Consider the following 27,021-nt stretch of genomic DNA (forward strand, 5'->3'; position numbering starts at 1 on the left):
TAAATATGATTCTTTACACTTTTTGTCTTTTTTCATCACTAGCTGGAAGACGCTCAGACTAAAAGACACGAGAAGCTTGTTGAAACCCATAAAAGCATTCTGCAACAGATACTAGACGAGAAACCCAAGGTGAGAGTTAACAAATAAAAATGATATGGTACCATAGTAATACCTTGTTTTGGACACACACCATGATACCAGAGCGCTTGTTCTTCAAACGCATCTCATTTGAGTTTAACGTCGCATAAATGAACACTGCAGAATGAGAGATTATATTATTACTATAGCGCTGTTACTGTTATTGCTGTGAAAGTGAGTGCTGTTGCTTTCTGGGAAGTTTGACAGACGAGACATCACAGTCTGATACACAGCGTCTGTAGAGTGTGTTGCATCAATACATATTTCACAAACGTCATTGATTTTCTGCATCTGTCATTCACTATCATGCCTTTATGCTCAACAATATTTTTTGTCAGCATCAGTTGTTTAACTTTAACCCCTTATATTAGCATCCACAGCCATTACATATTTAAAACAGTAATATCCTATACTAAACCTAAACTAATCTTGACAAACTATTTATCATTTGAAAGCTTACAATCTCTAGTTTACATATTTGGTGACAGATTTTCAAAACAAATGACAGAGGAGCCGTAATTTATCAATTTGCAACAAGAATATGTTCATACTCCTAAGGCGTGTTCAGACCTTTATTTTGAAATAGTGATGAACATGAAAAATCATGAAAGAATGGTAGAAACCTCAGTTTGTTTTCATGCCAAGAGTTTAAAGGGCACCTATTATGACATTTAAAATGTTCCTAATGTTGTTTAGGGAGTCCCCAACAACAGTTTTACATGCATGCAATGACAAAAAACACGTTTGTTGTCGTATAATATGCATTTATTTTTACCTGATTTGCTCACCGACTCCCAAATGATTCGTTCAACGACTCGTTTTTCAAACCCCTCCTTTGCGCGACGCTAATCTGCGTTGATTGGTCAGATGACCCAGCAGTGTTTACAGATCATACTTATTGTTTAACACGGAGTACAATGATGCTTTTATCAATTAAATTGTGTTATAATAATGATTATAGTCCACTGCTTTGTAGTTTGTAGTAAAAAACGAAAAATAAGATAAAGAATTTAATGTTATTTTAGCGAGCATAGCCCAGAGTTCATATTGTAAAAGCATAATCAGTCTTTGTTTGCATTAGCCCGATGCATAAACATAACGTTTTTACACAAAAAAAAAATGCAGTTACGTTACTACGAGGTATTACTCTATTTTTTAAGACAACTCCGAAAACAACGACAAACACTTCACATATCTCAATACAATTGCCATTGAAGACCTAGAAGCTAAACGGTGCTTACACAACAAACAAAATAATTATTAAGCATGCTACATAAAACATAAAAGCAAAAATTATTAATAACACTTACAGGTTGTGATACGGAGGAGGAAGCTGATGCAAATACACTTGGAACTGAACCTTCCTTCAATATCGCGAATCCAAGTTTGATTGCATTTAAGTTGGTAAAGCAATCGTCTTCAAAATGGCGCGAACAAAGCACAAGGCTCGGACTATACTTCTGTGGTATAGTTGTATATATGAATTGTAGCCACTTAGTCTTCAAATGCTCCTCCTTGGGCAGATGAAAAAAGTTGAGTTTGAGTCGCACTTCAGAACACAGCGTCTCGTCGCCATGATGTTATCAATGTTTCCCTGCTGGCCTTGGAGCGCAATAAGTGGGCGTATCGTATTCAAATAACTTGACAAGTTGACGTCATCTAGTCAGAGAAAAAGCTTCGGTCTTCTAACGATTCATAAAAATGACTCAGAGTCGACTCTCACTTTTGAAAGACAATAACTTTATATACGGTGCACTTTCATATTTCAAACTTTGCAGGATGTTTTTGTTCACTTAGATCTATGTTACACACTACATGAAAGGTAAATTTCAAAATTCCATAATAGGTGCCCTTTAAAAGATAGCATCCATTCAATTCTTTTATAAAAAAAAGGTCTGAAAATGTTTTAAATATAAAGAAAATTATAAGATTCAGCATTTGTGATGTGGCAGCGAGCTATAATGCACATACGTGATCTTTTGTGTTTCTTAGAGATTGAATTCATTTCAAAATCTGCCAAACTTCCAACACTACTTCTGAATAGGATGTCTACTTCATAAATTGTATGAATATTGAAAAATAATGGTTCAGATCACTCAAACAACATATGGAAATGGAGGCACCCACAAGACCAATCTTATATTCCAAAGCATTCTTGAATTACAGGCAAATTAATAATGCTACTTTTTATTTTGAAATGGAACAGTTTATTAAACCTTCAGACAAAAAAAAAAAAAAAAAAACTAAAATAAAGCTTTTCATGTGTGTTTGTTGAGTATCATATTTGATCCATCAGGTTTTTATGTCTCATATAGTGAGAATATGAAGGGAATAAGTTTTGAAGGGAATTGAAGCTCAGTTTTATCCAGAGACTCAAACTGAGCAAAAATATGCTATTTGATGCAGATTCTGATATTCATATGGACAAAAAGTCCTGTTGAAATGAAAATTTGATGATTGTAATGTAAATCAAAGAGAGCTTAATAACAGAATGGCGGAGAGACTAACATAAAATGCATATACCTGTAAATATCAATCATCACTCTATATCTGCCAATAATGTTTTAGTAAGATGATATTTAAATGTTTAGTTTTATGATCAAATCTCTGTAGTCTTAACACATATAATGCAATACAATGATGATTGCGAGATGAACAAATAAACCTTCCTCAAAAGCCTGATGATCATATTTGAGTCTCACATTTGAACATGATTTTATTAAAATATGATGCATAGATAATCATGTGAACCGATGTTGCTTCAGTCGAGTAAGTGTTGATCTTGAAATATTACTAAGACATCAGTGCAGATTTCATGTAAGGGAAGGTTAGACGTTTGTACAGTTACACTTCAAAGGCTTTTTCTTGCTAAAAAAAAGTCAAACTTTCAACCAGGCGACAGAAGGCAGATTGTGTAAAAGGTTTTTCAGATCATGCTGATCATTTAGAGGCCTTACAAATGTGCATATCAAATATGATTCAGTATGAGATTGAGTAGTTCTCTCAGAAAAGAAAATTCACTCATCTTTGAAAGTCCATTAGTCCTGTAGAGTTTGTGCAGGTTTGCACTGCGACGAGGGCGAGTAAATGATGCCAGTTTCAATTCAGCCCTTTAAATATTTCATCAGGATTATATGATTTGGAGAATTTCAGTGTGATGCGGCACATTTTCAGATGCAGAAACAGAACAAATGTGCTTTTTAATGTTCGACATAGAGATCCGGCTGGATTCAGATCTTTGATTGGCTTATGACCTGTCACTCACTTCAGACCTGACCAATCATTATACATGGACTCAAGACTTTCCAAATGCAGTGTTTTATGTGCATAACAAATTTAATATGAGTGCATTCTTATCTATAAAGGAATCTGCTGAAATATCTCCATGCATTTGTTGATTTGTCATTCCTGAGCGCCTCGGCAGGACCGGAGCATTACTGAATATTGATCCGGATCTGTCAATACTGTCACATGATGTCACATTACTGACCCGTTCACACCATCGACTCCTGCGCTCGACACACACACATTCACTCACTGAACCGCAGCACGTTTGCACTTTATGATATTGGTATTGCTCCATGACCATATTATTATTATTGCATGTTTACAGGGATCATATCTTTATTTTTTGTTCTTTCAATTTAATGTTTAGTCCTCTAATAATGTTTCGTTTTTTGCACCAAATTTATTTTACATTTATCGTTACATTTATTTTAAAATCATAATACATTTAAGATTATTATTAAATTGTATTTAAATTTGTCATGGACTTTTCCCACATTTAATTTTTTCTAATAATAAATATTTTATTTAAAATGTATCATTAGATTTATTTCAAATTTAAATAAATTATCATTTAAGTTATATTTAAATGTATCTGATTTTTTTTTTTTTCAGGATCATTTTCCGCACCCTTTCTCTGACTCTTACAATTAAACATGCTATTGCATGCATGTATATATATAAAAATTATTTGTGTGTGTGTTCACAGAACTGTGCACGAAGGTTATTTGTAAATAACTTATACATAACGTTCCCTAATGGTTATTTTTTTGTTTTAAAACAATGTAAACTAACCTTCCAATTACAACGTTGCAGTACAGAGCTCAGAAATTAGTTTAATAGAGCATTTAATAAAATGAAGAAATTAGATCAATCAAAATGCACAATATTTCCGTTAAGAAATCTTTCCTGACTAACCAAAAACAAACCATAAAGAACGTTCTGGGAACCAAAAACTAACATTTTAGGAGCGTTCTGGGAACTTTTATATATATGTATATAAATTACACTAATGATCAGTTTTGATTTCCTGCTGACTAATATTCGGACCTGTGTTCACAGCTTCAGAACGACCTGGATCAGGAATACCAGGATAAATTCCGGCGGCTTCCATTGGAGATCCAGGAGTTCGTGCAGGAAAGCACCAAGAGAAAGACTGAGGATGTAGAGCAAGAAGTTCTTCCTTCTTCCTCTTCCACGCTGGAGAAACTCACGCAGAAGAGCGCACAATCCGAAGACGACACAGAAGAGGAGAAGAAAGACTGATCCGACCCTGTCAGAAACCTTCAGGATCTCTTCCCACTTTTACGTTCTTTCAGTGTCGCTCCGAGATATATGGACCGCTGGTGGAGGAGGAGGAGGCTTGGAGTCAGAAACACGGCTTAATGTCACGCTGGGAGATGTTATATTTCAGTTTGTGTATTCTTGCCTGGGTACACACTAAAGTTTAAATATGAATAATTTCTAATGTTCTGTTGATGTGCTTCTCATAATAATGAGTGAAAACAAAATGGAAGAGAATGCAGGTCATGATACTGTATAGAGATACTGTAGCGACCAAATTATCTTTAATAGATGAATCTCACAAAAACATCATGATCAAAACAATCCGAGTCATATTTCATATTCTCATTCTGGGTCCGTGTTCGAAGTCGCCCCCTGTACGCTCGTTCACTATTCCCTGCATTACTCCACGCTGTCATGTATAAACCTTAATTAAACTATTTAATAATCAATTAAAAAGGAAGTTATACCTGTATGATATTACGCTGTACCCACATTGGACCGGTTTGGAAAATGGATGGACGCCATCTTCTGGTTAGACACGGGTATTAATTCAGCGTGCGACTCTCGCAGTGCATTATGGGTATTCTCTAGCCTTTGAGTGCGGATGAATGTTGTACACTCGTTAATGTGGTGCATTGTGGGATTGATTGAGTGCACTCGATAACGTCCACTATGGTTTCGGACACCACTACAAATGGCTGTTCCCTGTTTAGGGGTATAGGGGGCGATTTCAGACAAAGCCTTGGGAGTTTTTGGGATGAAATATGACCCGGATGTGTTCTCGACAGGCTTTGTGAGATTTACTCTTAAGGCCCGTTCACATCAAGGACGATAACTGAGATATAAGATGTGTCCCACTATAAACTATGTACTTTACTGTATTGAATGAACTTTATAAGGTTATTTTGTCATTCAACATTTGAGTCTGAAGCCCCTCCCCCTTCTGTCATGATGTCATTATCATGTGACCATCCAGCATCAGTTGCGTCGCTTCACCTCCATTCATAAACCCTCTCCCGTGTCCTCATGGGATAGTAAAGTGTCCATCGTATGCACTAGAGATGCACCGATATGAACATTTTGGCCGATAACCGATAATTCTTTATATTTGAAAGCCGATAACCGATATATTGGCCGATAACCGATATATATTGGCCGATAACCGATATATTGGCCGATAACCGATATATATATTGGCCGATAACCGATATATATTGGCCGATAATCAATATATTGGCCGATAACCGGTATATATTGGCCGATAACCGATATATATTGCCCGATAACCGATATATTGGCCGATAACCGATATATTGGCCGATAACCAATATATATTGGCCGATAATGATATATTGGCCGATAACCGATATTTTGGCCGATAAATCTAAATCCAAATTTTTATATGATTTTTGAGATTACAAAAATAATAGTCTCACCATTAAAAGCCATGTCCCTAACACACAATTATAATCTCGTTATAATTGTATGTAGCCTATATGACAGACTTGTGTTGCACTTTACTGTATTTTCCTTTTTTAAATTATTCCTATTATATTTCAAGCAAATCAAAACCATCATGGTGAACAATTCGTATTCGAAGTAGGAAATTATTCATTATTTATCGGCTTTAATATTACGGCCAAATTTTCTTATCGGGCCGATAACATTAAAAATGAACCGATATCGGCCGATACCATTCTGATATATATCTCGTCAGAAGTATGATTACTTTTTGCGCACTCTTTTATGGGTACTGTGAGTTCAGACATACTTCTTTTGTCACATTACTGTTTTTCGCCTACCATATAGTAGGGAAGATCGTGACGCAGCCTTTTGTATTTTCGGTTAATTAAGTGCATCATACGGGTATTTAAAGTGCACTTTTTCCTTTTGAAATTTTCTGTGTGAACACAATACACTATTTATCCTACGAAATGGCTTCGAAATATTGCATTTGTATGTGAATTGGGACGCATCTTTAGTTCTAACCGTCATTCTAAATATAAAAGAATAGCAGAGTTCACACCACAACGATAAGGCCCTGTGTCCACCAAAGCGCTATTAGCCAGCTGAAAACGCTAGGCGCTCTGCTGAAAACGCTAGGCGCTCTGCTGAAAACGCTAGGCGCTCTGCTGAAAACGCTAGGCGCTCTGCTGAAAACGCTAGGCGCTCTGCTGAAAACGCTAGGCGCTCTGCTGAAAACGCTAGGCGCTCTGCTGAAAACGCTAGGCGCTCTGCTGAAAACGCTAGGCGCTCTGCTGAAAACGCTAGGCGCTCTGCTGAAAACGCTAGGCGCTCTGCTGAAAATGCTAGGCGCTCTGCTGAAAACGCTAGGCGCTCTGCCGAAAACGCTAGGCGCTCTGCCGAAAACGCTAGGCGCTCTGCCGAAAACGCTAGGCGCTCTGCTGAAAGCTGTGGGCGCTTGTGAGCGTTTTGGCAGTGCAGTTTTTTTTTCAGTTTACACGCTTCGTTGCTATGATACAGAATATCCATCGGTCGGCGTGGTTTTAGTCCCGCCCCTCCTCCACTGTGATTGGACGGTTGGGTAAAAAGTGACAGTGATGAGCGCGGCATTTTACCCAAAGTTGAACATTCTTCAACTCTCGGCGACCTGTAAAAAACGCAGAACGTTCAGCGCCTCGTTACGCCCATGGCGTTTTAAAAACGTGGCGCTCCCATTGAAAACAATTGAAAAAACACGCCAGCCGCGTGAAAAAACGCTTTGGTGGACACACGGCCTAACGCCACAGAGAAACACTATGGCCGTGTGTCCACCAAAGTGTTTTTAGCCAGTTGAAAACACTAGCCGCTCTGCTGAAAACGCCGAGCTGTGTGCGCTTGAGAGCGTTTTGGCAGCGCAGTTTTTTTCAGTTGAGACGCTTCGTTGCTATGATACAGAATATCCATTGGTCGGTGTGGTATTAGTCCCGCCCCTCCTCCACTGTGATTGGTTGTTTGGGTAAAAAGTGACAGTGATGAGCGCGGCGTTTTACCCAAAGTTGAACATTCTTCAACTCCCGGCAACCTGTCAAAAACGGCGAACACTCAGCGCTTCGGCGTGAAAAAAAACGCTCAGCACTTCGTTACGCTCATGGCGTTTTAAAAACGCGGCACTCCCATTGAAAACAATTGAAAAAACACGCCAGCCGCGTGAAAAACGCTTTGGTGGACACACGGCCTAACGCCACAGAGAAACACTATGGCCGTGTGTCCACCAAAGCGTTTTTAGCCAGCTGAAAACGCCGAGCTGTGTGCGCCTGATGAGAGTGTTTTGGCAGCACAGTTTTTTTTTAGTTGAGACGCTTCGTTGCTATGATACAGAATATCCGTTGGCCGGTGTGGTATTAGTCCCGCCCCTCCTCCACTGTGATTGGACGGTTGGGTAAAAAGTGACAGTGATGAACGCGGCATTTTACCCCAAAGTTGAATTTTTTTTTACTCTCGGCGACCTGTAAAAAATGAACGCTCAGCGTGAAAAAGACGCTCAGCGCCTCGTTATGCTCATGGCGTTTGAACAACGCGGCGCTCCCATTGAAAACATTGAAAAAACGCTTTGGTGGACACTTCCAAATCTTTGGTGGACACTTCCAAGCCTATCGCTGGAATCACTTTCAGAATGATTTTTTTCCAGCTGATGAAGGATAAAACATATTTACAGCCAATCATAATCCATGCTTTCAGAGCTCGAGCACTTAAAGCCGTAGACGACAAAACTGCGTAGAAATGAACAGAGCGATATCGTTCTCGTTCTCGGTGTGAACGGGCCTTTAACAGACATGAGAGTTTCTGAAAGGTTCATGGTTTATTTGCACTGAAACGGAGGATGATTATGCGATTCGTCTTCTTGCAGAAGTTGCTGCTGTTGGCTAGTTTTGACTCTGAGCGCTTGCTGTATATATTACAGGATTGATGAAACATGGTCTGAGGTGCTGAAAGCCTGTCCAACACTGGACCTGGAACAGTTTCAGGGATGCATGCTTACAGTCAGCCCAGCGTTTGTGCTTCTACACATTTGTAAATGTCAGCAATATAGCTTGTGATGTAATGTGATGAACTATTATCAATTTGTGAAGATGCTGTGTTTCAAGTTATATAAGCTCTATTTCTTTTTCAACCCATAGGTCGTTTTAAAAAATATATAAATGCATAGAGTGTTTTATTTGCTGTATTAAGGGACCATTTCATTTCCTCCAGTTTCTGTCTAGGAAACTATTTTTAATTCTCTGTTTTGTTACTACAGTTTGTCGTACGGGCAGAATTTCCCGGTTAGCATCAATAGGTCACTTTAATCACTCATCGAAACATGACCAGGTCACTTTTCACCCCAAAATCAGTGACAAATTGACATAAGTCACTATAATTATAAATTCAAAAAACAATGCATACATTATTTTTATTTTTAACGTTATATTTTTGCATTACGGTAATTATATTCTTGGCAGGGGACGATGTGCTTTAAAGTCATGAAAATGTTACAAAATATTTTTATAGTCATTATTTATGGGGTAAAATGTGACCTGGACGTGGATTTCTTGAGATTCACCTTAGTTATAAATCAAATTAGTAATGCAGATGAAGGCAAAAAAATAATAAAAATAAAAATGGATATGCACTTTGGATGTCCCGAGGTATTATGCAATCTTTCTACATAAGTCAGAAAGCATGTAATATTTCCTTTTTATTATATTAATTTTTGGATGTAGGATATGTTTAAGGATTTTTATGCCAAGTGATAATTGTTTTCTACTTTATGCCATTCGTCTATAATTAGTCATTTCATTAAGCACTTTGATTATCTTTCTACTTCCTACTTCTAGATTTTAATTTAACTAAGAATTCTTACTTTTTTTAATGATATCTTTTTAATCTGCTCCCATTGGGTTAGTTATGTTGTATTTCAAGTTTATTGACAGCAAGTAAGCAATGGATTTAAGTTTGACATTTAGTTTTCTGCATATTTGCAAGGTTTCGATATTTATTATGCTCAATCGGATCAATACTTAAAAAGGGCCAAAATGTGTTTCCTTTCACTTTCTTTTCAAAGCCGGTGACAGATTGCTTTGAGTAAACCGTCTTCAAACACAAATGTTGAAACCTTGCATAATATCAACTTGCTTTGAAAAGAGTGGATGATTTCAGAGAGGTCATTGGGAAGCAGCTGCAGCTAAAAGGCGTTTATGGTTTACTCAATGACTTAATTTCCCCATAATCACTAGTTTACATGCAACATGAATCTTGTATATTCACTTCCAGTGGTGTTATTGACTTTTTACTACACGATTCTGTGCCATCGGTTCCTTTCCACCAAAATCTTTTTTGCAATGTAAGATTACTTGAATTACTTTTATGACTCAAGAAAATATTTTCGATCGTTTTGAAGTGAAGTCCCGTGCCTTTGAATGTTGAATCTATGTTAGATGTGGAATGTAAAAAGTGTTGATGAATAGAGCTCATTTTTTGTATAAACCTTACCGTAAGCGCACTTTTAAGATATTTATACTACTACAGAATTAGATAGGCTAGATATGACGTGTCAGACTATTGGTCATGGATGCTACTGAATGCCACTTTATTATTTTCAACGTCTGTTGACAGAAAAGATCCCTATTTAACATTGAATGACATTTGATTTTGTCCACTTCTGTAATTAGTTTGACAAATATCAAGATCTTTGGAAGACAAATATTGTTGAATGTAAGTTGTGCTCGTGTTGTGCATTGGTTTTAATAAAATTGTTCTTGTGAACTTCGGGCTTTGAACAATAATGTTAATTTTGGTCATAACTTTAATGTGTTGTGCGTGTGAAATATAGGTTTTATGACCTTTCAGACCTACAGACTGTCACTCTCACTGATAAAGCTTTAAAATGCATCTTCAAATGTATTAAACTTGTATAACTACACTGTAAAAAATGTTTATGATTAATAAGTTATGACAACATGTTTCTACATTGCTTTAACAGAATGTTAGAAGTTATAGATTCAACTTATTTTTAAGTCAGTTTAATGTTCCTAGTTTAACAATGTAAGTGGATTGCACTTCAAATTTTAAGACAGCAATTTTTTACATTATAGGCCTACTAAATTGAATTATTTAAATGTTCTGTTGATATTTGTATTTCCCTTATTTCCTATTATTTTCCCTTTATAACCATGGTTTCTTGGAGCTTATTGCTTTTTATAAAATGTTCCATAACATATATTTTAAATATTTATTGTAGTGGCTACTGGCTAAAGTTCACTCATATTACTTATGAACTGCTTATGAACCATACTGTCTATGCTTATGAATTAGTGAAACTGCAACGCGCAATATGGCGGACGTCCCGCTTTTTAAACAAAAGAGCCAATCGCTGATTGGTAAAGTCATTGCGTCACTAACGCGACTCGCGCTAACGGCTGCACATGTGCTTTGAAAAATAGCTTTTTTTTAAAGCATAATAAACATTTATTGGACAGTTCATGTCAGTTTTGTTGCTGATTTGAAATATGATTTGAAAGGGAGTTTGGTAGGCTAATACTGATATGATAAGGTCACAGAGTCATTTGAAGTCAACCCAATGAATGTCTAATAAGGGGCTCTGCTATTATATAAAACGAGTAAGCATCAGAAATGGATGATTTTAACATTGCTTCTGTTTGCAGTCAATATGACCCCAGAAAAAAAGACAAGAAAAATAACAAAAAAATGTCAACATAGTTTGGATGGATATTCTGCTACAGTGTGTAAGTTATCAGAGCACGATAAAATGTCATTTATTAATATATTTAATATCTGATAAAGTAAATCAAGTAAGCAATTTTATGGAGGGCAAGCGAAGAATCAAATTGCATTCTTGTTTATGATAATTAATTTTTAATAAGAATGGGAAAAGTCAGCTGTCGGATAGTTTGTTTTGACCTTTTAAGGCACTTATATGCTTTTTAACCATAATTGGTTATTATAAAGTGTTATTAATGATATGTAAAGAACATAAAAGCCTGGTTTCACAGTCATGGCTTAGATGAAACCAGGATAATACAGTGAGATGTGTACAGTGTGTAGATGTAATGCAGGGGGCGGCCTGTGGGTGTCGCTGTTCAGTCATGTGAACGAGGTTGACATCACTCCCTCGGGCATTACAGGGAAAATCAATCACACTGGAGCAGGACAGCGGGTGAGTGAACTCAAACTCAACTTTTTACCAAATAAAATGACGTTAACTCTAACAATGAGACATCATCTGTTAAATATCCGATGAATTACTCGATTAGCTCGGATTATTGAGATTAAATCAACTCGACAACAACATCTGTCCGTCAATCATCTGATCTGATTTGAGACTGACTGATTAACGTTAAATCAGTGTTTTTTATTCACGCGTTTCTTGTGTATCTGACGATTGTTTGTTTTATGTTGTAAAGCGATTTAATTCAGAACATTATAAGTTATAGTAAATGTATCAGTAATTGTTTAAAGTCTTGCGTTACATACATGTAAAGATCAGATACACACACACACACACACACACACACACACACACACACACACACACACACACACACACACACACACACACACACACACACACACACACACACACTGTTAACCGGGGCTAGTTGTCACACTTTTACTTTAGTGAGAGTTTACTTTTTAAGTTATTTTGTATAGCCTATGCACACACAAAAACACTTTTTTTACATTTCCATTTATATTGCCCTTTAATTAATAAATAAAAAAATATTTAACCTAACAGTGGGGCATGTTGTCACAATAGGAATCTGACTTTAAACCGTGTATTATAGGATTTTCAGCAAAATTTAGGAAGAAAAGAAAATATGTAACAACAAGTAAGTGTAAAAAGTAACATCTGTGAACAAATATTGTAGTTAACAAAATGTATAGCCTAAGTGTACAACATTTAAAACGCATGTGACAACTTGCCCCGCCCTGACATTAATATGAATTATTCTTGTACAGAATACAAAAGTTCAGCATTTCAATTGACATCTGCCTTCATTAATGACTCCTGTCTGAATGTGTGTGTGGATTTATGTATTTATTCAGTTCACTGTCATTTAAAGAGCTCAGAAATACTGCATGTGCATTATACTAAAGAATAAAAATATTTTAGATTATAATAGTTTTAGAACTGAATGAGTTATTGCATGTGATCTGCCCAAATACAGATCATTACAAATCTTGTGTTTTAATGGCATAAAGATCTGAACAAGAGTAAAGATACTCATGTAATTTTGTCCATGTGTTCTCTGAAGTTATGACATATATAATATAATATACGGTAACTATTAAATTACTTTTTCAGGATCATTCTCTCTCTCTCTCTCTCTCTCTCTCTCTCTCTCTCTCTCTCTCTCTCTCTCTCTCTCTCTCTCTCTCTCGGTGAGAAATATGATCTCAGCTGCTGGTCATTGATGATTTTCAAGCAGACATGAGCAACACTTTGAAGTTTCCGTGTGCAATCTTTAACGTGTGATTCATTAACCATGAGAACCTGAGTGTTTTCTGGAGAACAGACTGATATTTTTCTTAAAAAAAAAAAAAAAAAAACTAAACCTGAGAGATATGCAAGTGCATTAAAATGCCCTTAAAATTATATTGTTTTTGCGGATCCGTGTGAACGGATCGTTTTTGACAACGTTGAACTTTTCAAAAACTTAAAGGAAAAACGTTTCCGTTCTTGTACATCATTGTCGTGTAAATGTAATGTACCCTCGGCCTATTAAATATCATAATGAATTTTAACAATATTTTTTGCATTTTTAGGGCCCGAGCACCGATGGTATGAAAACCCTATTGAAATTGCTCTGTTTATTTTATATTTAGGAGAATATTATATAATTTTTACGAGAATTAAACCCATAATTTGCCATAAAAATAAAGTATTCTCATTATCCTAATGTGTAAAACGGTGAGGACAGACTGATCAGAGTGAGATTTTTGCATGTCATGGATCATTGTTAAGCTGTTTTTATTTAGGATGAAATGATTTAAATCTCCTTAAAGTTGAAGACATTTCAGATTCGTGGAATAGCAAAAAAAAAAAAAAAAATGTTTCAGCAGAATAATGTGAACGTGCAAAACTCTTGCAATGAGTTAAAAATAGTGCTTCTGAATTTTCTGAAACAAATAATGCTAGTAATAATAAATGCACATGCATCTTTTGGGCTGGTCTTTAGAGATGTAGTCAGGCCTGATTTATATGGACCTCCCATACAGGACTGAGAGATTGACTCACTCGTTCTCCAGCACTGACTGCTGTCGTCTTATCTCCATCTGAAGGTCAAATGGCGAAACCGTACAAGTTCAACTGGCAACGGTCCGTTCCTCTTTTCATGCAGGATGGGGCATATTTTGACAGATTTGATGAGGTATGAATATTTCTCAGACTCATTGTCTTTGTTGTTGGCTGAAAAACGTGTTTATGTGTTAAATCATGAAATATAGTTTTAGAAGAGGAAGGCACTAAATCCAAGAATATACAGTATAATCATGGATTTATATGTGTAAAAAAAATGTTTCTTTTCTTTTTTCTTTTTACAATTTTAAAGGAAATTATATATCATGCATATATATCTCATATATATATATATATCTCGAATCATGCATTTATATATATAAAATCATGCATTTATATATATATATATATATATATATATATATATATATATGTATATATATAAATAAAATCATGCATATATATATAAATAAATAAAATCATGCATTTGTATATATATAAATAAAATCATGCATTTGTATATATATAAATAAAATCATGCATTTATATATATATATATATATATATATAAATAAAATCATGCATTTATTTATATATATAAATAAAATCATGCATATATATATATATATATATATATATATATATATATATAAATGAATGATTTTATTTATATATATATAAATGCATGATTTTATTTATATATATACAAATGCATGATTTTATTTATTTATATATATATGCATGATTTTATTTATATATATATATATATATATAAATGCATGATTTTATATATATAATATAATATATGAGATATGCATGATATATAATTTCCTTTAAAATTGTAAAAATAAACATTAATTTTTTTAGACCTTTAGGGATCATAATGATTGAGTGTCCTTTATTTAAAGTAATGAAAATGTTTCTTATGGTTTTATTATAACTGAAATAACCCTGTGTTGTACTGCCTTATTGTTTTGCTGGAATATAAGGTCATTATATTGCATTGTTTTAATGGTAATGCACTAAAAGTTAGTCATTTTAATTCTCCTCTATGCATTTCAGTAATGAGAATTTGTTATGGAAAATGTGTGATTTTTCTGGTACCCGGATTCATTCAAGATGCTAAAGAAAACCGAATAGCTCAGCTGCTCTAAATATGTTTAATGTAATGTTTGAAGTAATGTCATCATTCATTCGCTAAGAAGATGCTTCTGGGCGCTGGTGACTTGAAGAGGATATTGTGAACATCTGTGTTCTCAAAGACATGGGTCCCCTGGGAACATGCGCTCGGGCGGGAGAAGTTTATCTTGGAATAAAAGTTTTCTGAAAGGATGTATTCTCATGAACGACGTGTCAGAGACGGGATCTGAGCTGTTAAACCAGCGCACAGATTTCCCATGAGGCTTTCAGAGTCTCCCTCTCTTATTGATATGAGATGAAATTCAGCTTTATTTGTTTGTTATCATGATATATTTGCCATTATCTCTTGAATGCTTAAATTGATTCTGTTGACATTATGAAGGTGGTTTATTTTACTATGTTTATTTCTTCCCAAGATGCAACAAGGAGTTTCTTTCTAATGTGGAGTTTCTCATCGCAGCTCTTTCAGTGATCCTTAATATGAGCTTGTTTATACATTTATAAAACAAGATTATAAAGTGCAATAAATATTGCAGTTACATGCGCATCAGGGTCTATTAAAACTCAGCTGACCCAGAACAGTGTTTATGCTTCTGCTTTATTTCTGTTTTGCAGGATCCGTTTGTCTTTGAATCGAACTGTTTTTTCAAAGCGGATGCTTCTGGATTCTTCCTGACATGGAAAAGTGAAGGAAAGGTACAACTTGTGTGAGAATATAATGTTAATTCTAGTTTCTAGTCGTCTATGGCTGTGTTCCCAATTAATGTGCTATACTTTAAAAGTATGTACTTCACTGGTGATGTGAAAGCATCATGTTTTCTGGAAAATAAGTCACACTGGGTCAAAATTACAATGTTGAGAGAAAAACACACATGGATAAGTCACATTTTATTATTACTGTACATTCAGAAATCATGTAAAAAATATGTTTACAAACATTATAAACATGTATTTTAGTTCACTTCACAACAAATACTTTAAATTGAACAGTAATCTGAACAGAACAGGAATAAAAAATATAAGTATAATACAAACACAAATTATTGTGGCATTTATTATAAACAGGGTTTGAAGTTAACTTTTTTTACCCACCGCCCAATTTGGCTTCAATAACCGGCCATTCAGAACTTTTTCAAGCCAGAAAAAAAGTAATGAACCAGATTAACTGCATTATAGGCTATATATATACATATATCTATATATTAGGGCTGAGAATCGATAAAAAATATTAACTAATTAATCGTACAGTTTGTTGTGATTAATTGCAATTAATTGCATTTCCCCCAAGCTTGTAATTATCAACAGGTAAACGTAGAATCACCTAATTAAATTAAGCAACACAGAAACAATAAAATAAAAATGTCCACAAAAATTGGACAGAACAGGAAAAACACAAAAAAATCTGGAACAGAAAAGCGACTTACAAATGAGAACAATAGAAGCAATTAAACTAGCAGTAGGACAACAGTATGTAAGTGTTATGACCCTTCACAGTTCAATGTAACGTAATAATAACGTAAAATAATATTAAACATCAATATATTATTCTTCATTCATACTCAGATTTAACTTTTTTTTTTTTTGGACTAATTATCCAAATAAAGTACAGTCCTACAAAGCTAATATTACCAGAGCATGTGATCAGACTCAGAGCAGGTGATTTTACCATTGTTGCCCAGCATGGCTACACCAGCTCAGTAGGGCTCTTGCAAACAGAAGTCTATACTGAGAGCGGACTTTGCTTTTCCAGTGCATGATAGGTACATGATTGGAGCGTTTGGGCCGCGCCCACACACACACACACACACACACACGGAACAGAGAGCACGGCACACACGCTTAGCGGAAAATACCTGCTCGTGAAGTTACTAAACAGGCTGCGCGAGAATGAAACCTGATCGCCGAACACGGTAGCCTGGAAATCCAGACCTAAATCTGAAAGATTAATGGTCTGGTGTCGATTAATGAAAACCGGCCAGCTCGAGGGACGGCACCAAGCATGCATTTGAAAATCTCACAGCACGCATTTGGCTAACACTACGACCAATCACAACAATACACGGGGTGACGTATCACTAAGCCCCATACGCTTAGCTACCAGCGGAGTAGTAGTGGGAAGTTCGGATCATTTTACTGACTCGGGCTATTTCAGTCTGTACTTCTCCTCACCTCCTGATCCACGGCGCTCTTTCTTCTGCAACTTCATATTTATCACGTCTACTCTGTTCCCGCCTCTCGTGTCTGTCTTCTGGTTCAAACTTCGGGTTTGAACTTGAGTGGAGCTAACTTGTAGATTATACTCTTGCTGTATCCGGTCGGCAAAACAGCAAAAATGTCCTTCTTGCAAAGGAACGATTCGAGCGCCATCTTCTGTTCCTCTTTTAGAGAAAATGTCAAGTCTAAATCTTTCATTGTAGCGCCCAAAGCCGTTTCAAACAACTGGTGTTCATCCACAGCCATCTTGCAATGTTTACTAATGACTAATGTCATCTCGCCTCTGGCCCGATGTGATTGGTGCAGCTCAGATAGAGAGGCATATTTAATGAGCATTATTACTCGACACCAGAGCTACTTGCTGAGCAAATTCAATTTGTGATCTTGCGAGAACTCTGGATTTCCAGGGGACGAACACGGAGGGGCGGGGCGGCATATTTTCGGCCAAAAATTAGCATGAAAAATCATGCCGAAAATGCCAAAATTTGGTTCATCCAGCTTCGGTGACTCAGGCAACTTTTTAAATTCAAACATTCCTCCTAAAACTCCATCATTGTCCTTCTCCATCAGGACAGGGTGACTTGGTTCGGCACACTCACAATAGCAGCGCAACAGGAAGTCATTAAAAATGAGGCCAAAAAAACGACTGCGTCAATTGCTTTATTTTTATTTTATGCGTTAAACATCTCAAATTAATAGCAAAGATTAACACGTTAATTCCCCTAGCCCTAATATATATACATATATAATAAAATTTGGATTTCATACATTTCTTATTCAAACAAAATCCTGTCATCCAGCATCTCCTCCCTTCATCGTCTTCCTCGTCCTTTTGACCAAAAATGTGTTTTAGATGGTGTCAAAGATCATCTAGAGTTCTTCAAATCAACACATGGAGGACGTTAAATGACAGTTTTAAGTTTATTTTCGGTTCTCCCAAGCCAGGAAAGTGCAAGGTGCTCACAGGTGCCAAAAACATGCTTTTTTCACTTACGCCGTCTTGCAAAAGTTAAAACTTTTTTCTCCCCAAAGAATTTTGAAATAGTCATTCATGCTTTTATTACCCCACGTCTCGACTATTGTAATTCACTTTATCTTGGAGCTAACCAATTATCCATCGGGCGCCTTCAACTAGTACAAAAAGCTGCTGCCAGACTGCTGACTGGTAGTTGAAAGTTTGATCATATTACTCAGATTTTAACTTCTCTAAACTGGATACCAGTCAAACAGAGAATTGACCGTTCGCAAAAGCCACGCCCCTTAGTTATTGTTACTACGCCCGTCAAACAATTGAGAACCAGACGCATGACTGGGTTGAGCTCCATACATTAAGTGATTGGTTTTGGAGTAATGCAGCAGACATATCCTCCAGGGCACGACAGAAAGTATAGACAGAATAGCGCACGGGAGCACATGCACAACACAGTTTTGTAAAATTATATATCAATCATTTTTATTTGATCATATATCATTTTACAAAACTGTTTTGCGCATGTGCTCCCGCGCGCGTTATTTCAGTCACAACACTGCAACCAGAGGACGCGCTGAAACCATCAACTCTCGATGCGGTTCTCTTCATTCATAACTCGTAGCCGACTGAGAAGGACATATTTGTGTAAATAGTTGTGCAACTGTGCAAACTTTGTTTTGAAGTTTAATGTTTGAGTTCCAGAGGAATTTGTGACTGTGTTCCTGTTCAACCACATCAAAGTTTCGTAATTAGTAAGTCCGTGGTCTTTCTCTCTTTTTCTCTCTCTTGTTTGCTGACTGATGAGGGGCCGCAGTGCCGTAGTGAAACGGTGTTTGTACATGTAGCCTATTTTTTAATAATAGTGGCAAGCAATCATAAAATACAGCAAGTTTTAAGCCCGTGCAGACCTCACTGCCATAGGCGCATCATTGCACTATCTTGCTGAAATCGGAATGTTTGACGGAGGTCCTTCTCCTTAGTTACAGTTGCTGAGCTAGGATTGGACGAGAACCGTTCGAGGGCGGGGTTTTGCGAACGGTCAATTGAGTTTCAAATTTTAGTTTTTGTTTTTAAATCATTACACGGCCTAGCACCAGGGTACTTATCTGACTTACAGGGGTCATGACATGAGAAACCAAATTTGCCTTGATCTTTTGGTATATAAGAGGTCTTTGTGTCATTAAAACGTCCTGCAAGTTTCATAGCTTAAGACTTCCTCCCCATTATAAACGAATCATTTATTTAATCAAGCTCTAAATACAGCTCGTTCTGGATCCACGGTAAGAAGTGACGTCACGGTGCGAAGTGACGTACCAGCGTTTGCATATGACCGCCTCCAGCAGAAGACAACTACGCTTAAAGCGCAAGACAACTACGCTCATTTCGTATCATAGTCGCGCCCGCGCGCCGCGTGCCTCACAAGTGTTCAGTCGCCGGACAGCGAGTGGGTCTGTGTACAGGGAAATTACGATGCCGCAGATGTGCTGTTCCTGGCTGTGGACAAACAACATCTTTGAATACGCTGCGAAAGATCCAGACTTCAGGGAAAAATGGATGCACTTTATTTTTTGCGGACGTCTCAGTCACGGCAGTGTTAATTTAAGCGTTTGTTCTATACATTTGAAGGATGACTGTTTTGAGAACAAATCCCAATATGATGCAGAAAACTGTTGCTCAAAGATAAGTCCGTGCCGACTATTCTGGGCTCAACAACGACGACGCAAACTGTAAGTAATGTGTTTAAAACTTTAAACTACTTTTTAAATACGATGAATCCGCACAGGTTCTGGCTGGGGGCGTTAATAATAGATGCACAGGCACTGACGTTAGCCAATCATAACAGTGGGCGTTAACACTGAACTCTTAAAGGGGAAACACCCCCAAAACAGACTGTTTGAATCAGAGGATGAGAAACAGGGTGGGAAAAGGTCATAAATCACTACATTTTAAAAGTTTTTTGTAAAAAAAACTATAGTAATACTATATTTGCACCTAAGGGAACATAATAATAAAATAAAAAAAAACATGTCATGACCCCTTTAATACAACCCATCCAGGTTGCTTAGGTCTAGTAACCTTGGATTGCTCTCTGTGCGCAGATCGAGACTGAAGCATCGAGGTGACCGAGCTTTTGCAGTAGCAGGCCCAAAACTATGGAATAGCCTACCACTATCAATCAGAACAGTTTCGTCATTTGCCACTTTCAAATTAAAGCTTAAAAAACACTTTCTTAATGTGGATCCTTAAAGCACTCTCTTAACCTTTAATTGTATTATATTTAATGTATTATTTATTCAATTGCTTGTAATCGTATCGATTGCTCTTGCATTTTTATATCGTATTATCCTTGTACTGATTACTCTGTTCTGTTCGGCACTTTGGTCAACCATGGGTTGTTTTTAAATGTGCTTTACAAATAAATAATGAAATGAAACATAACAAATTAAAAAGGAAAATACTTAAGAAAAAAAACCTTCAATATAAAAAACAATAACCTTGGATCAGGTTTAACAATTCAACCAGAGTACTCCGCAGATACTGCACTCACTACCGCCAGTCATAGACTCCCTGACCACTTCCTTATGTGAGCATTTATACACATGGGTACAACCATTTCTCAACTATCATAACATGGGAAAGTATGAAAGACCATAAACATGTGTTAAAGATCAAGTAACAGTATTGAAAGATCAAGTAATCCCATTTCCTTCAACACACAGATTTAAATAACACAGCACAAACTTCAGTTCAACAATAATTATAGAAAGGAGAATGATAATTATATCAATCAACAATAATTATACATCAATAACTTTTTATACATAAGATTTTCCTGAATTTTAGAAAAGAACCGCCCTCTCCACTGCACATGTGCAAGTTGCTGTCGGCATGACTCATTCAAGCCTACTTTCAAAAAGAAGATTTGATGCATGATCTGCAATGGAGAAGTAGCTTGTTGCATTTGTGTAATAAATACTATGGTGAACACATTGGAATTATCAAAAATGAACTCACAAGGTTTTATAACATTTCAGCGTGATAACTTTTACCATTTGGTCATAAGGTTACTTTGCGCTGAAGCCACTCCAAGACATTAACAGCCCCCCTCCACACCGAAGACCATTGGCAACGAACTGACCTGAGTGTTTAATGCGTCTCTTTTGTCCACTTTCAATCACTTCTGGGTAAATGTATGGGCTTTTTTACATCTTTCGATCTAAAGGACAAAATAAGCTTGTGCCATTTACATATGAGACGACTGAAAAACACACGGAGAGCATCAGCTTTCGTTTCTGCTCTGAAGACGCAAGACCAGCCGAACGCTGTGAGTGTGTGTTAGAGATCAGGAATGGTGAGAGAACATTGTGCTTGGTACGTTTTTCCTCTTCAAACCAAACTTACATCTTCAGCTGATAGTTTAAATCCCGTCTGGCTAGCGCACTTCCCATGATGTTTAAGCATTAGGTCAGTAGACGGTCTTTTGTGGCTGTTTGAACACATGAACGTTTACTCTACAAAAAGTGCTTTCGACCTCTGGAAGTGTTTGAAAGTGGACAAGCTCAATAAAGAAATAAGCTTATTGCAAAGTTGTGCAAGAGTGCCTAAAACGCCCTTAGCTGTTCTAAATTCACTGTAAAACACGGCTTCAGAGGGCTTATTGCTTTTATAAAACGGTTACTCCATAAAAATATTTATTTTTATTTTTATTTAATTCATAAAATAAACAACAGCAACAAAAAATATAGCGTTATAACACATTTATTCCTCCCCCAAGCAATGTAGTTCCAAAGAGGTTGCCAAGCAACACATGCAGCAACAAAGCATCACAAACGGCAGTTGCGCAGTAACACTAATGTAATGCGGTCACAGGTGTGTGTTTAGGAGTAATTTACAACGGCTTCGAACCATAGACAGTACATAAGACGCGGCTCAACCAATCAGCCTTTGCAGGGAGCTTGATTGACAGGTGATCTGACCAATCATACTTCACCATCCGCCATTTTGTCCGACAAAGCGGTCAGGAGAGTTAGTAGATTGACATGGGAGGATGTGAACTTGAGAAGCGCAGTGTACTGACGTCTTTCTGCGGTTAAAACAACATTCCTTCTGATGTTCATGTTTATTTGATGCTATAAATGAACTAGAAGGAAGAGATGATCGGTTCACGAGCGGCTTTAACTGAGGCGACAGCGATCTGACACACACATTAAAGAGCCACAAAACGCAATTTATTGTTTACATTTCTTTTAAAAAATGACCAAATTTGAAAGGTGAGACTTTGTTTAATTACAAAAGTAACCTGGTCTGTCCTGTCTGTCAGTGTTGTCAGTCTCCCATGGTGGTGTGAGAGCGGCGTAGCTTGTCGGACATAGCGACAGTGACTAAGGGGGGCGGGTCTTTGCGAACGGTCAATTAAGGACTGGAACTATCCGTTTTATAAAACATTTTAGACCCTGTTTACACCTGTATTTAGAGCCATCCACTTGTGATCTGATCGACCAAGGCCCTGTCCCAAATGGCACACCTCATTATGCACTTTCAGTCTTGTGGACTTACAATGGCTGCCGCGTGTCCGTTAAGTCCTTGAGACCGTAGGATGTCCCATTTGTCATTTTAGGTCTCAGAAGGGTGCTCGCGAGCGGTCGACATGCACCCTCGATGCACACTTTAGCTGAGCTGAACTCCACAGCACACTTCTTCCCGACAGTCAAAGCGGCGTTACGTTACGTCACGTCACGAAAGTGTGGACTCATAAGAAGTCCACGAGTGTTTAGGGTCCCATTTGGGACGGGGCCTAAAACGCATCTTAATAACAGGTGTAAACAGGGCCTAACCTCCACTGGGCCCGTCCCATGCTTTGGTTCACTGCAGTTTTAAGGAGAAAATACTCAGCAATAGTGTTGACTTACTGTATGAATCTGCACATGGTTTGTCTTAAAGCATATTAAAAACACCATATAGACAAATAAACAACATTAAAAACGTGATTTTCACCACAGGTTTAATATATATTTACTTATCTCAAAATCTGAATGTCCAGCACCACTGGCAGCCATGTTGGATTTAGGTCAGGCTGACTAATTAATCACAATTTTTTTTAAACAAATCATGTGACCAGCATACTCAATACAGAGGCTGTGATAAATGATAAAAGGATTTGATGAAAAAAATATTTTTACGCCCAAAAAAAGACGACAAAAACTATGTTACACCCAGATCACATTGGCAGTTTTAGGGTTAAACAAATGTTTATTAATTTTTTGGCTTTTTTTGAGACTCTTTTTGTACTCTTATATATATAATATATATATATATATTCATATGTAATGCCCAAAAAAAAGCATGCCTTCTCATAATTTTGCTTTGTTTCATGTCTTTTTCATACAGGAGGGTCAAGTATTAGAGTTTTCCCTGATCAACAGTATACGTGATATCAGTGTGCCAAAGGTAAAAACCAATAAATTCAACCTTTTTCATTTGATTGTGAATGATTCATCAGTGCATGCTTTTCTACAGGAAAAACTATTTGTCTTCGTCATCTTAATAACCGCTCTTTGGCATTAATAAAATTAAGTGCTACTCTGTTTTTTTTCCATTAAATATCTTGTTTCATTCATCAAGCAGATGTTCTTAAATAAATTCATTTTTCAACATAACTGACAGCTCTTTAATGAACATTATAAATGTGCATTTTGATGAGGTTGTGGTTTGAGTAGTTCTGATGATGGACTGCTGTGTTGGCTTTCATGCACTCGTCTCCCAAACTCTCGACAGGACCCAAAGATCGTCTCTGCGCTGGAGGCCACGGGGAAGTGCGAAACGAACCTGGAGGGCCGAATCATCTGCATATGCAGCGGCACAGACCTGGTCAACCTGAGCTTCATGTACATGGTCACGCAAAACATCCACGCTGCCAAGGTAACGCTCGCCATGAGCAGGCCAGGGTTATTAGAGGTTACCAAAACTGCAGGTAACACGTTATTTTAAGGCGAGACACTACAGGTGAATAGGGTAACATTTTAAAATAATAGATATCACCATGAAACTTCCTCAGTTGATTACTTACACAAGTATATAAAAAAAATGTATTACAAGTTTTGGAAATTTGTATGTTTAATTATGCAAATTAGGCATTATCTTATTAAATATGAGCAATTTTGCATATATTTTCGGGATAGATCTGAACATATAATAAAGCCAGGTGCAAAATTCTTTTTTCATTTTGATTACACACAAGATGAAAAAAGATGTTCAGAGGGATTTCAGGATATAGGCTTTCATTACCTAGGAAATCAAAATATACTGTCCATAGCCTTAAAAAAAAAGATTTCGTCAGATTTTTTTAATTAAAATGTCACATAAATCAGGCCAGGAATGATTTATTAACAAATCCCTCTGAAAATATCTTCAGAATAATGCTAAGTGTATAACTGGAAAGTTTGGTGTACATACATATGTGCTACATAGGCTGAGATGTTTATACTGGAGAATGACAAAAAACTAATTTTGGGAAAAAGGCATTTAAAGATTTGTGATGTAAAAATTATATTAAACAACTATTTACAGACACAATATCTTATCAAATCATTAGCAACAACAATACAAACCATCTAAATCACATCAAAACTTATAAACACAGCATTTATGGCCTTTAACTGAGCAGAAAAACAGTCAAAAACACACATCTAAATGTCAGAGCGCGTCACGTGATGCACCTGAACCAATCACGCTGTCAGAAATTGTCATCAGCCAATGAGATTTCGCTTTTAGAGTTAAATGCCCATTGTACTTTCACGATTGGTTGCTGATAAAAAGGAAATGACCATATTTGGATCCGACAGCATTGTACAGGAGAGGGAGGTTGTATGTGATGATGGGGTGCAGACAGAGATGTTGATCTATAACGCCAACTTTTGTTGAATTTTGGAGAAATCTACAGACTCAAACAGACAAAGTTAGTAAAATAAAGACCTAAATGTGTATTTTGGACTTTTTTTCACCACAAGTCTGAAAGAAGACATGTTATTGAAGACAAATAGCCCAAAATCTCAAAATTGACCAGTGAAAAAAAAAAACGATGTTTTTGCCTGCCATGTCTCGCCTTAAGGTGATGTAGTTACACGTTACTACATGTACTTACTATAGTAATAACAGTAAATGTATACAAGTAACTGTAACACTTTCTTTTACAGTGTCCTTGTTACATATGTTACATTTACTTACCAATTAATAAAAACTATAATAGGTTCTCAATGATACTAAAAAAACACGGGCTGTTTTTAGTTTCTTAACATTGATTAGTTTTATGTACTTTTGCTCACCTAATAAAGTACATGTAAGAGTGGTGTCTCTGTTAAGTCGAAGTTGGTCGCGGACGCTAGCTCTCGGCATCTCGAAAACGCCACGCTGATATTGATCCTCGGTTTAGTTCTCATTTAGTCCCAAAGTCTGCTTGCCATGGTCCATAATGTTTGAACGAAACAACAACAGCGCGAGCTAGACGTTACACACTACGCAGTTGTCCACGTCTGTCGTCATGGTTACTATGGCAAAACGAGCGGCCGGAAACCAGGGATAACGCGGATATTACGTCAGTGACAGGCGACAAGTTTTCCGGGACGGTCAATTATTTAAAATTGGTATTTCTCTGAAGTTAAAATTTTTTGGGAACTTTTGGGAGATTGTAAGTACACAACTGCAGGAAATATATCACACTGTGCAGGTGATTTTTGGATATTTTATTACAAAATTCTTACGTATTATACCTTTAAAAGGTGAAACTAATATATTATATAGACTCATTACATGCAAAGTGAGATATTTCAAGCCTTTATTTGTTATAATTTTGATGATTATGGTTTACAGCTTATGAAAACCCCAAATTCAAAATTAGAATATTGTGAAAAGGTTTTCATGTATATATGAAATATTATTTATATATATTAGGGGTGTGCAAAGCAGCCGATATTTGTATCTGTATTTGTATTTGTTGAGGGGGGGAAAGTATTTGTATTTGTATTTGTATTCGATTAAAATTAAAAATAGGCGTAAAAATCGTAATCGTAAAAAAAAATGTTTGCGTTACACTTCTAATTTACGTTATAGTGTAAGTATTCTTTAATTATATTATTATATATAATTATAATAATTATGGATATGCAATATTGGTTGATGTTTTTCCATAAATCCAGCAATGAAACAAGGAACGTCCTTGAAAAGAAAACAACATAACAGCCATTACCTCATCCATGGTTAAACAACAACTAATAAAATACCATTGTGAACATTATGAAGCCTACAGCCTACATCTTGCTGTCTGCAAAAGACAGAGTAACTTAAACGTACCATATAACTCCCACACGTGCATACGATTCGACAAAACTACACAAGCATTTTTAAACTTTTTAACCGAACGTTAACGTTACTCTGTCAACAGCCTATTGTCTAAATTACCGCGCTAAACAGAGCGAACATGAGAGCACCCGACTGCAGACGTCAATAATGCAGCGTAATGGAATAATCTCCCGATCAAACTCCGCTTCTCGAAAGTTATAAACTGCCTCAGGAACCCAGTTAAGGTACAAACATCTATTCAACAAAAATAGTGATGGAGTTAAGTGTTTTTTCGCTCTCTGTTGCTGTGTGGAGCAGCCTGTGTCCGTCACTCACTCACTCATCCGGGCGTCGTGCACTGCGGTCTCATGAGGAAACGCAGCTTTTTGATATAAAGTTTTTCTTGTTCCCGAAT

At 36.6% G+C, this 27,021-nt stretch overlaps 2 protein-coding genes across 5 annotated transcripts in view; both read left to right on the forward strand.

The window, feature by feature from the left end:
- plcb1 (phospholipase C beta 1) overlaps positions 1–4,814 on the forward strand; it is a gene marked incomplete at its 5' end in the record, with an annotated part of 78,448 nt that extends 73,634 nt beyond the window's left edge. The window contains 2 exons of the mRNA XM_079632270.1: positions 43–129; positions 4,486–4,814. Coding sequence (XP_079488396.1) covers positions 43–129; positions 4,486–4,689 — 291 coding nt within the window. The 3' untranslated portion in view covers positions 4,690–4,814. The remainder of the gene's footprint in view (positions 1–42; positions 130–4,485) is intronic.
- A 6,897-nt stretch (positions 4,815–11,711) lies between these two features.
- Positions 11,712–27,021, forward strand: part of plcb4a (phospholipase C, beta 4a) — a 78,005-nt gene continuing 62,695 nt past the window's right edge. The window contains exons 1-5 of one of the 4 annotated variants that reach the window (XM_079633618.1): positions 11,712–11,866; positions 13,993–14,081; positions 15,704–15,784; positions 23,661–23,720; positions 24,048–24,191. In XM_079633618.1, the coding sequence (XP_079489744.1) occupies positions 13,998–14,081; positions 15,704–15,784; positions 23,661–23,720; positions 24,048–24,191 (369 nt within the window). In that variant the 5' untranslated portion in view covers positions 11,712–11,866; positions 13,993–13,997. Of the gene's footprint in view, positions 11,867–13,929; positions 14,082–15,703; positions 15,785–23,660; positions 23,721–24,047; positions 24,192–27,021 lie in introns of all 4 variants that reach the window. The other 3 variants (XM_079633620.1, XM_079633621.1, XM_079633619.1) reach the window with 3 other exon arrangements.

The sequence above is a fragment of the Phoxinus phoxinus genome, assembly GCF_949152265.1.
Source record: "Phoxinus phoxinus genome assembly, chromosome: 13".
Taxonomy (NCBI): Eukaryota; Metazoa; Chordata; class Actinopteri; order Cypriniformes; family Leuciscidae; genus Phoxinus; species Phoxinus phoxinus.